Source organism: Homarus americanus, unplaced genomic scaffold, assembly GCF_018991925.1.
Source record: "Homarus americanus isolate GMGI-L3 unplaced genomic scaffold, GMGI_Hamer_2.0 scaffold57965, whole genome shotgun sequence".
NCBI classification, from domain to species: Eukaryota; Metazoa; Arthropoda; class Malacostraca; order Decapoda; family Nephropidae; genus Homarus; species Homarus americanus.
This window is the reverse complement of record NW_024725031.1, coordinates 3,087,687-3,098,562: the sequence shown is the minus strand read 5'-3', so window position 1 is coordinate 3,098,562 and position 10,876 is coordinate 3,087,687. Positions and strand designations below refer to the sequence as shown.

Below are 10,876 nucleotides of genomic sequence, written 5' to 3'. Positions count from 1 at the left end.
TTATACAAGAAAACCACCTTAGAGTTTCCATCCATCCTGAGTGCTAGACAACATTATACCACGAATTCCTACAACCCCTTGGTCCCTGTTCACCTAGCAGTAAAGTAGGTACCTGTTGTAAATCGAAAGGTTGTGAATTCGTATTCAGGGAAAGTTGTTGGAGCTTCTAAACTTGGAACAGGGATACTTCTAAGCTTGAACTTGAACCAGGGAAACCATTCTACACTCGGCTACCGGCCCAGCAACATCTCTCACAACTCCTCACCATCCAGCTTCCTCAGAAACCTCTTCGTCCTACAGTACCTCTGAGCAAGCTTCTCCTCACCTAGTCACTCCTAAGCACTGCACTATACAACAATATATATACAGAAAGCGCATTGTGAGTTTTCTTCCTCCATCCCATCCTGAGTGTGAACACAAACACAAACTATACCCCACAACATTTCCGAGGACAAAGTGTCAGAGTGGAATGCAGCTAATTTACCTACAGGCCAGCGCTGGGTAGAAATGTTTACCCACTTTAAGGACAGAGATATCACCCAGCAGCACATGTTAAAATTGGTTCAGTTCATTCTGTCTTCCTGGAGCATATTCATCTACCGAACGTGTTTTCTATCAAATGAACAACCTGAAGACATTTTAAAAATCACAACTAAAAGCCCCAATCCTCAAAGCCTTACTAGTCACGAAAGTTAACTTAACCAAACCTGTCTGGGATTCTACAATTTTAACATCTAGGGATGTTAAAACAAATCTTATCCAGTGAAAAGTACGATCATTAGAAGGTAAGTAGGCAAATATCATTGTTATGTACAATTGTTTGGGTTTTGGGTCAAGTATAACCGTGTAATCCGTGTTGGTATATGGGTTGTAGGGTTTTCTTTCATGATATTTGGTATGTCCTGCCTTTAGCTCCAAGATATATGGCCACTTTATCATGGTGGACAAATTCGTATTCCTCTTGCTTCAATATAGTTTCATTTGGAGCTGTTTTATACTTTAGTTTATAATTTCAATGTATTTTAAATAGTTGTAATAACCCCGAGGAAAATGGTAATAATGTTATAAGCGATCTTGAGTTTAGATCTCATCCGGTGAAGTTTGCAATTGTTACATAATTTATAAATGTACGCATAAAACAAACATTAATTGTTACCATAGTTAACGGACTTAAAATAAAGGAACATAGGCGTAAAATAATGAAAATAACAACATACTGGGTTCAGTTTTATATGCTGGAGGACAACCAAAGATAGTCATTGATCTAAACGAGACTGTTTCTCCCAGGATAGTCAACACCTAACACTTGAGTCGGGAACGGGAGGAAAACTTGTGAGCTAAAGATACTACTATTACTACTACTACTACTAGCACATATTCATTATAGTTGTCGGTATTGCAGCAGTTTCAACCAATATGGTCCTCGAGTTTAGCAATTTGTTATTCCGATGGTTTAGACAATTTTAAGACTTTTCTTCAATGACGTTTCCCTCGCAAATGAGTTGGATACCGGGGGATCCACGGGGACCAAGCCCCCCTCCCCCCGGTTAGGAGGTTAATTTAGGTAATTTTAGGTCATTTGCGTCAGAAACGTCATAGAAGAAAGGTGTTTTTAATTTGGTAATAGTGCAGTAAACAGCAACCACAGAATTCCGGAAATTCACTACACTCAATCGATTGAACTAATTTTTTTATGATAATTTTCTTATATTACATTAGGTTAGGTAACACATTTTTTTCTCAAAATCTTTGGTTGCTGTAATCTGCAATTTTACCTCAAAATTGTCTAAACCATCGAAAAACACATTGCTAAACTCGAGCACCATATTGGTTGAAAATGCAAATTGACCAAATTGTCATACAGGTTTACAATTGGAAAGTGTTTCTTAGCTATGCAATTATATAGTTCAGGATCAATTTATTATAATAGCCAGGTTTCGATTTTAACAAAAACTATGTTTTTCCGGTATTATTTCACATGTTGTCACTACATGAATCTCGTGAATTTTATAGTTGCAATCAGTAGTTTTGACAATCCTAAGACACCTTTCTTCAATATAATTTATGGCGCAAATTAGGTTTAAGCGAGACATTTAACATTTTATTATCTATGTTCGTACATTGCGGTACACACCCAGAACATCGAACTTCTGTTGATTGGGTTTTTGCTTGGTCTCAAATCAGTGATATTATGTTTACAGGAATGTGAGTGAAAGTTGATTGAAAAAATCCAAAGGAGGGTCACCAGAATGGCACCTGCACTATAGCACCTCAATTATCCAGAGATTCAAGCTCTTGCAACTGCCTAGCTTATATTTCAGATGGGCAAGGGGTGCCCTAATTAAGGTGTATAAATGGTTAATATTTAGAATTTGCCAACACCCTCTTATGTATTCCATCTTCTATAGGAAGAGAGAGAAAAAAACCTAAAAAGTATAGGTTATCTCAGAGTGCACTACTCAGTCGAGTGTCCATAACTGGAGCTGGTGGACGCTCGCCCCACCTGGGTTCACAGCTCACGATTGAAGAAGCCACAAGTCCAGAAAACTGGGAGGGCAAACTTTTTTGGAGTGAGAATTTTGAACTCTTGGAACAACTGCAACAAAGACACACACTGCGCAACCTTACCGCGCCGCTTGCCCAAGCGGAGGGAGGAGGCGAGGAGCACAGGCAGGCAGGCGGGCGGGTGGCGGGTGGGGCGAATCTAAAAATAGCGTCGCCCCGGACACTCTCCGCGTAATGGGGTTAACGAACCGCGTAATTTGAGCACGTGAGGTTCTGGCAAGGCACCGCGTTAACGTGGAAACGCGGAATGCGGGACCGCGTAAAGTGAGGGTTAACTGTGTGTGTGTGTGTGTGTGTGTGTGTGTATATATATATATATATATATATATATATATATATATATATATATATATATATATATATATATATATATATATATATATATATAAATATATGATATATATGCTATAATACAAGGAAAGAAGAAAACACGAAGTTCCCAAGCGCTTTCGTGTAATTCACATCTTCAGTGGTGAGTACAGACTGTACTTTGTGAATTATCAACATATACAAATCATAGCACCTGCAGTGATTTACTTGCATATATATATATATATATATATATATATATATATATATATATATATATATATATATATATATATATATATATATATATATATATATATATATATATATATCTTGATAAAATCACGGGAAAATAAAACAGTACCTTAGCTTCCGTCTTTATTCAAGACATCTTCAGAAACCTTTGGATTACATGGACAGAGAGAAACTTAAATATACAGGGTGACCTAAAACATGGTCAGGTCATAATGAGCATCACTAATCCCACCAGCCTTCATTATGACCTGACCTCATGTTTTCAATTCCCTGTGAATCAAAACTATCTTATCCACGTTTTCATTGTGGATTTACATGATATATATATATACACACATATATACATATATACAGTGACCCCTCGTTTAACGAACACCTCGGTTAACGTAATTTCGATTAACGAACTGCCTTCCATAAGGATCTTCAATTCGGTTAACGAACAAAAATTCGGTTAACGAAGTTCTTACAAACCGACCTCAACATGTTTTCGCTTGCACTGACCGGGCAACCAGCTTTAGTATCAGTCCGCCAATACATTAATCGGTTCTAGGGCTTAAATTCCTTACTACTTTAGTAAATATCAAGAAGTTTATACTATTCAATAATTTTAAAAGTTTAATATTCAATTTTTTAGTCATTTTAACAATTATTGAACATAATTGAAGGTAAAGTGACTAGTTTAATGCGCGGCATCCAGCCTCTTAACACAGCAAACAGGAGTTAGTCTCTCTCTCTTTTCAGTGGAGGTAACATCTTGCTTGAGACTCTCTTCAACTAAACCCTTTTTTCTGTGTTTCCAAGCAAATTATTGGTCATTTTGAAATATATTTTACATATTGACAATATATAATGCAGTGCAGTGTTGATTTAAAGAAAATAATCTTGAATTACACCAGAAAGCTAAAATTTTATGGGTGAAATGGCGCCATGGGGTGACTTCTCTTCCACCCCAATGCCTTCTCTTCTTCCTTCTCCTCCACCCCAATTCTAAATCCCATCATCATCATCATCATCATCCAGGAGCCTTCTACATACACACCTCAAAGTAAGTGAGCTTTTCTACCATTTTTGTTGAATTTAGGAAATTTTCGGTGAGCTGGAACCAATTACCCAAAAACCCATTGAAACAATGGTTTCGGTTAACGAACTTTTCGGTTAACGAACGACCTTCTGGAACGGATTGAGTTCGTTAACGGAGGGGTCACTGTATATATATATACACATATATATATACACACACATATATATATATATATACTGTATATATATATATATATATATATATATATATATATATATATATATATATATATATATATATATATATATATATATATATATATATATATATATATATATATATATATATATATATATATATATATATATATATATATATATATATATATATATATATATATATATATATATATATGCAAGTAAATCACTGTAGATGCGCGTGATCTAGGTATATGCTGATAACCACAAGGAAGGAAGAAAACACGAAGTTCCCAAGCGCTTTCGTGTACAGTGACCCCTCGTTTAACGAACGCCTCGGTTAACGAAATTTCGGTTAACGAACTGCCTTCCATAAGGATCTTCAATTCGGTTAAAGAACAAAAATTCGGTTAACGAATTTCTTACGAACCGACCTCAACATGTTTTTGCTTGCACTGACCGGGCAACCAGCTTTAGTATCAGTCCGCCGATACATTAATCGGTTCTATGGCTTAAATTCCTTACTATTTTAGTAAATATCAAGAAGTTTATACTATTCAATAATTTTAAAAGTTTAATATTCAATTTTTTAGTCATTTTAACAATTATTGAACATCATTGAAGGTAAAGTGACTAGTTTAATGCGCGGCATCCAGCCTCTTAACACAGCAAACAGGAGTTAGTCTCTCTCTGGTTTCACTGGAGGTAACATCTTGCTTGAGACTCTCTTCAACTAAACGCTTTTTTCCTGTGTATCCAAGCAAATTATTGGTCATTTTGAAATATATTTTACATATTGACAATATATAATGCAGTGCAGTGTTGATTTAAAGAAAATAATCTTGAATTACACCAAGAGAGCTAAAATTTTATGGGTGAAATGGCGCCATGGGGTGACTTCTCTTCCACCCCAATGCCTTCTCTTCTTCCTTCTCCTCCACCCCCATTCTAAATCCCATCATCATCATCATCATCATCCAGGAGCCTTCTACATACACACCTCAAAGTAAGTGTGCTTTTCTACATTTTTTGTTGAATTTAGGCAATTTTCTGTGAGCTGGAACCAATTACCCAAAAACCAATTGAAACAATGGTTTCGGTTAATGAGTTTTTCGGTTAACAAGCAACATGCTGGAACGGATTGTGCTCGTTAACCGAGGAACCACTGTACCATATTTCTGAATATTTTCATTAAAATCCATCAAAATTATTTTCCTTGTCATCGTCTTCAACACCAAACAGCTCCTCCCAGTCTTTTCCTTGAACAGGGCTAGAGGGTACGTGTTTTTCGAATCATTTTCAGTTAAAAAAATGTTACATCACATGTATATTTTCCCTAAACTGCGCCCGAATGAATATATTCTCAGAAATAAATATCAGTTTTGCTGAAACATGATGTATTTCAATGTAAAATAGGATAAAATACATGACGAAAACAAAAGACTTTACCTAACCTTCCGATGTTCAAGAGATGTTACTCGTTTTTATAATAGTTTTCGGTTAAAATACTGTTATATTACAATGATATTCTATTCATACTGTGCTTCATATAATGCATTCACGGAAATGTAATATTTTTGCTGAAATGATTTACGTATTCCAGTGGAAAGTGGGATAAAATCGTGACGAAAACAATGACTTGCTTTCTTTCGTTCAAAAGATGTTACTGTAATCGCTTTTCGAATGAATTTCAGTTAAAAAAACTGTTGCACCAAAAGTGAATTAGGATAGAATCTTATTGTAATACAAAAGTTTTTTAACTGAAAACCATTCGAAAAGCGATTACGGTAACATCTTTTGAACGAAAGAAAGCGAGTCATTGCTTTCGTCACTTTCCACTGTACAGTGAGTTCTGCTATAACGCGTGTTTTGATAACGCGAATTTGCTCTAATGCGATTTATGAATTAGGAACGATATTTGTATAACGCGAACGCTTGTTTGCTATAACGCGATTTTTGCTTACTATTTCTCCAATTTTGTGGTATTAACTGTGAATGTGATAAAGAAGAATATCTCCAAGAAGCGTTCTGGTGATAGAATTCCCGGTGATGATCGTAAAAGTATAAATACAAAGTTTATGTGATGATCGGACAACGTCCATTTCGGTTAACGTCACGTTTCCAAGAACGTATCTAGGACGTTAACCGGCGCATGACTGTACATTTCAACCTTCACGTTAACCCCTTAGGTACAAGGGGTCTCTCTTTGCTGAATAAAATATCCTGGCATTAGCGACAGAAAATATTAAAAGTTGCATTCAGTAGTGAAGGAGTTTATCACTATGTGGTTGACCGTTGTTGTGTCGACTTTTTTATTATTTTGACTGGGTAGGCTGGTTAAGCAAGCTCTTTTAAGAAATAGCTGGGTTACCTGGCTGTGCAAGCCCAGAAATAGAAAAGTGACGAGGTGCTGTTTATGAGGCAACAGCTTCGACACCGCATCATCAGTATTAACATCAAATAAATTCACTACAGTACAATAAGTTCTCTCTTAATGTCGGGGTTATGTTCCTAAAAATGCGACGTTATACGAAACAATGTTAAGCAGATCAATTTTCCCCATAAGAAATACGGGTAGATAAAATATGGAAGTTCCATTCCTGAGCCTCCCTTTGCCCCATGAAATATATTAAATATACACAAAATCATTGCCATTTCTATAGAAAATATTGCATTCATATACAACTACTAAATTTGTATTGGTACTTAACGATGGGCGGTGGTGGTGAAGCAGAGGAGGCGGATGGCGGGAGTGGATGGAGTCATTGAGACTGCGCCGAGCCGATAGAGCGTAGCTCGGCCAAACGAGAGGGTGGTGCGCCATAGAAAGTAGTCCGTGATGATGCAAAACGACGTAGTATCATATCACCGGGACGTTAAACAAATTTTTGGTCTCTAAACTTTAGCGACGTAGTACCGAAACAATGTTAAGCTGGACGACGTTAAGCGCGGACTTACTGTACTGTATTTTCCTTGCCCCACTACAGCTGTCCATTCTGTTTACCCTACTGTACCGTACTCATACTAATGTTTTAGTAAAAACCCCAAATAAAACAAATACTAGAATGATTAAAAAACACAAGGTGAACTTAAATATATTGATTCAAAAACCAAACCAAAATAATTGGCTTGTTACAATTAAGTGCTGTTTTTTACCTCTTATTTCTTTGACATCTTATTTTTATGATTGACACACCAATGTTTTCAATACATGTATTATAATAAACATTATCATTTTTTTTCAGAGGATGAATGGCTTCCAGGACCAACAACATAGCCTCAACAGTGATCAAGTTGGCTGATCCGGACAGTCGGCAGTAATTTACCAGTACTACTTGTAAAGTATAGTATGGTACCAGCAGTTGGCATTAGTGGTTATCTGTAATTTTCTGGAAGACTAAAACCTGTGATGACACAGACTAAGGGACTCATGGTAGTGTCTTTAATTTTATTGAATGTTTAGACAAGAAATTTTTGTAGAACATGTTTAAAATGAGTGATATTTTATACTGTGTACAAAACCTGTTCTAAGAGTGTTGTGAACAAATTCTACTCAAAAAAAAACAGAAACCATGGCTTTCAAGTGTTCAGAGTGTGGCAAAGAGTTTTCTTTTGTATATGCACTTAATGTTCATATGCGTGTCCATACTGGGGAGAAACCCATTAAGTGTGATAAGTGTGAAGAGACATTTATGTGGAGAAGTGAACTTAAAAAACATTCTGCAAAGCATATTGAAAAGAAGTCTCATGAATGCACAGTATGTGGGGAGGAATTTTCACACAGGAAACTTTTGCAAATGCACATATGTACTGACACTGGAGAGAAACTTTATCAATGTAAGCAGTGTTATAAATCATTTGTGAGTAGTTATAACCTTAAGAGGCATCTGTTTCTTCATGGGAGGAAATCAGAATATAAATGTTCAGTATGTGACAAAACTTTCAAAAGAAGTTGGTATTTAAAAAAGCATATGAATGTGCACACAAGGGAAAAGACTAAAACCTGCATGAAATGTAATAAATCATTTTCCAATATTTATACTCTTGAGGCACATACAAGGAATGTTAATTGTACATGGGAACCAAACCTTAAAAGTTGTTCACTGTGCAACAAAGAATTTCGAAGTGATTCAAACCTTGAAATGCACATGCGCACTCACACTGGAGAAAAACCTTTCAAGTGTTCAACATGTAAAAAGGTTTTCATGTGGTCAGATGAACTTAAAAAACACATGCGCACTCATAGCAGTAGAAAATCTGCTCAGATATGTGTTATCTGTAAAATGGAGTTCAAGTCATCAGCAAGTCTTGCAGTACATATGTATTCCCATAATAAAAAAGATTGTGAGATAACCAGTGACACTAAAGTTATACTACAGCACACAGTAGAGAATCCACATGTGGGTCTTAATGAACAAAGTAAATCCTCAGCAAGTTTTGACTGTCAGGGTAACAATACAGCAGACATTGAGAAAAGTAGAAAGTTTCATATAGAAACAGTTTATATAAAATCTGAGGATATGAACAGCTGTCAGGAAAATTACATAAAGAAAGAAATACAAATAGATGATGTTTTTGTCAAAGAAGAAATGGAAGATTATGACATTTATTGATTTGTTCTGTTGCGCTTTCTTTTTTAATATTGGTGTCTTGTTCCACTCATTATTGAATGTCTTAAATTATATCTCTGTGTATGAATGAAATGATCATGAAGTTTTGGGGGATTTCAGTAATGCTTAACTCTTTTACAAAGACTGCCAGATTTATGTAAGAGGAACAAGGTGAACCTGCTGTAGGACTAACTGAGTTGTCCTGTGTACTGATTAGACCACTGTGTGGTATCCCCATTAAAGACGATACAGTACAGTGGTCCCTCGGTTAACGAATGGCTCGATTAACGAATTACCTCCCAGAAGTATCTTCAATTCGGTTAACGAACAAAACTTCGATTCACGAAATCCTTACGAACAACACGTTTTGTTGTAAGCATCAGTTGATCAGCTAGTCTGCCAATTCAGTCATCTGTTCTGTTTACATTCGTTTCCAGTGGAGTAAATATCAAGAAAGTTGTGCTCTTTAATATTTTTGCATTTTTTTATATTAAAATTATTAGTAATTTTAAAATTTAGTTAACATATTGTTAATATATGCAGTACAGGGAACTAGTTTTTTATGAGCTCATCAGCTGCTTGACTCAGCCACCGGGCATCAGTTTGACTTTGTTGACAGTGGAGTGAACATCTATTTTGTTGATGTCTTGAATATTTTTGCACTTTTACATTGAAATTATTGGTCATTCTGAAATTTAGTTAACACTGATAATATATAGTGCAGTGTTGGTTTAAATAAAATAATCTTGAATTACACCTAGTGAACTTCAAATTTTATTGGTGAAATGATGACATCAAGCATGGGTCCCCTGAAAGGTGACTTGTCCTCCACTAATAATTCCCATCATCATCAACCAGGAACCTTCTACATACACACCTCAAAGTAAGTTTACTTTACTACATTTTTTTTTTTTACTTTGTATATACTTTTCTGAGAGCTGGAACCAATTACCAAATATCCCATTGAAACAATGGATTCAGTTAATGAACAACTCCGTGGAACGAATTGTGTTCCTTAACTGAGGGACCACTGTATATATAATAATAAATAAGGTAACTTATTTTATAGAAAATAATTCATTTTTTAATGTACTGTCATGCCATTGCATATATGGAGATATATTCTTTATGACATATGTGAAAGGTACATGCATTAATAAACTTTATTACAGTAATGTATCTTTACTTATGAGCGAATAACAAATAAACAATGTTGTATCATGAGCGACAGTCGTTTGATGAACGAGCGTGTGATGCAGTGAGTAGGAGGGAGGCAGTGGATATCACAGTTCTGCTCTAGCTAATACATGTTTGCACTTATTATTTAGGCAGTGATGAGGAGATTGTGGCAAGTGGTGAGGTGATGCGTTTATCAGTTTCTTTGGCAAGACCATGCCTGCAGCACAGACAGTCACTAGTGAACAGCTGATATCTACCCACAAAATTGTGTTTAAGTACCGTACACTACAATATACTGTAAATGAGCAATGTTATATCCATTCAACATTACGTTTTCAAATATGGACTGAGAAAGGTGTGGGTGATTAGATGGAGTGGAAAGGAATGTTGCCAAAGGCTCCTCAACAGCTGATCTTTAACTCCCCTCCATGCAGTTGTACTTCAGTTAACTCCAAACAAATTTGTCGTATAATAAGATCCACAGTACACAAAATATTAAAACACAACACTAAATTAGCAATACATCACAACAGCAGATGTCTCCCTCACTCTGGATGTGTTGCACTGTTAATTCCTGTGTTGTGGGTGGTGGTGGGGTGTCCGGGTTAATGAGTGGCTGCTTAGTGCCCCCAAGAACCCCACAAAAAAACTTGGTAAAACTCCAGATTCCCTTTCCCCAAAATTGTCCAGACTTTTGAGGGGTTACTAAACAATGAAGGTTAATGTATACAATGGAATAG

At 35.9% G+C, this 10,876-nt stretch overlaps 1 protein-coding gene across 2 annotated transcripts; it reads left to right on the top strand.

Annotated features, from left to right (window-relative positions):
• The first annotated feature begins 1,213 nt into the window (after positions 1-1,213).
• On the top strand, positions 1,214-9,317 carry LOC121864644 (zinc finger protein 525-like). 2 transcript variants are annotated; one of them, XM_042363757.1, is made up of 2 exons: positions 1,214-1,332; positions 7,593-9,317. In XM_042363757.1, the coding sequence occupies exon 2, from the start codon at positions 7,920-7,922 to the stop codon at positions 8,958-8,960; it is 1,041 nt and encodes a 346-aa protein (XP_042219691.1). In that variant the 5' UTR covers positions 1,214-1,332; positions 7,593-7,919; the 3' UTR covers positions 8,961-9,317. The 2 variants fall into 2 exon arrangements, with proteins under 2 accessions (XP_042219691.1, XP_042219692.1); XM_042363758.1 differs by lacking the exon at positions 1,214-1,332 and adding an exon at positions 4,135-4,174.
• Positions 9,318-10,876: the final 1,559 nt, after the last annotated feature.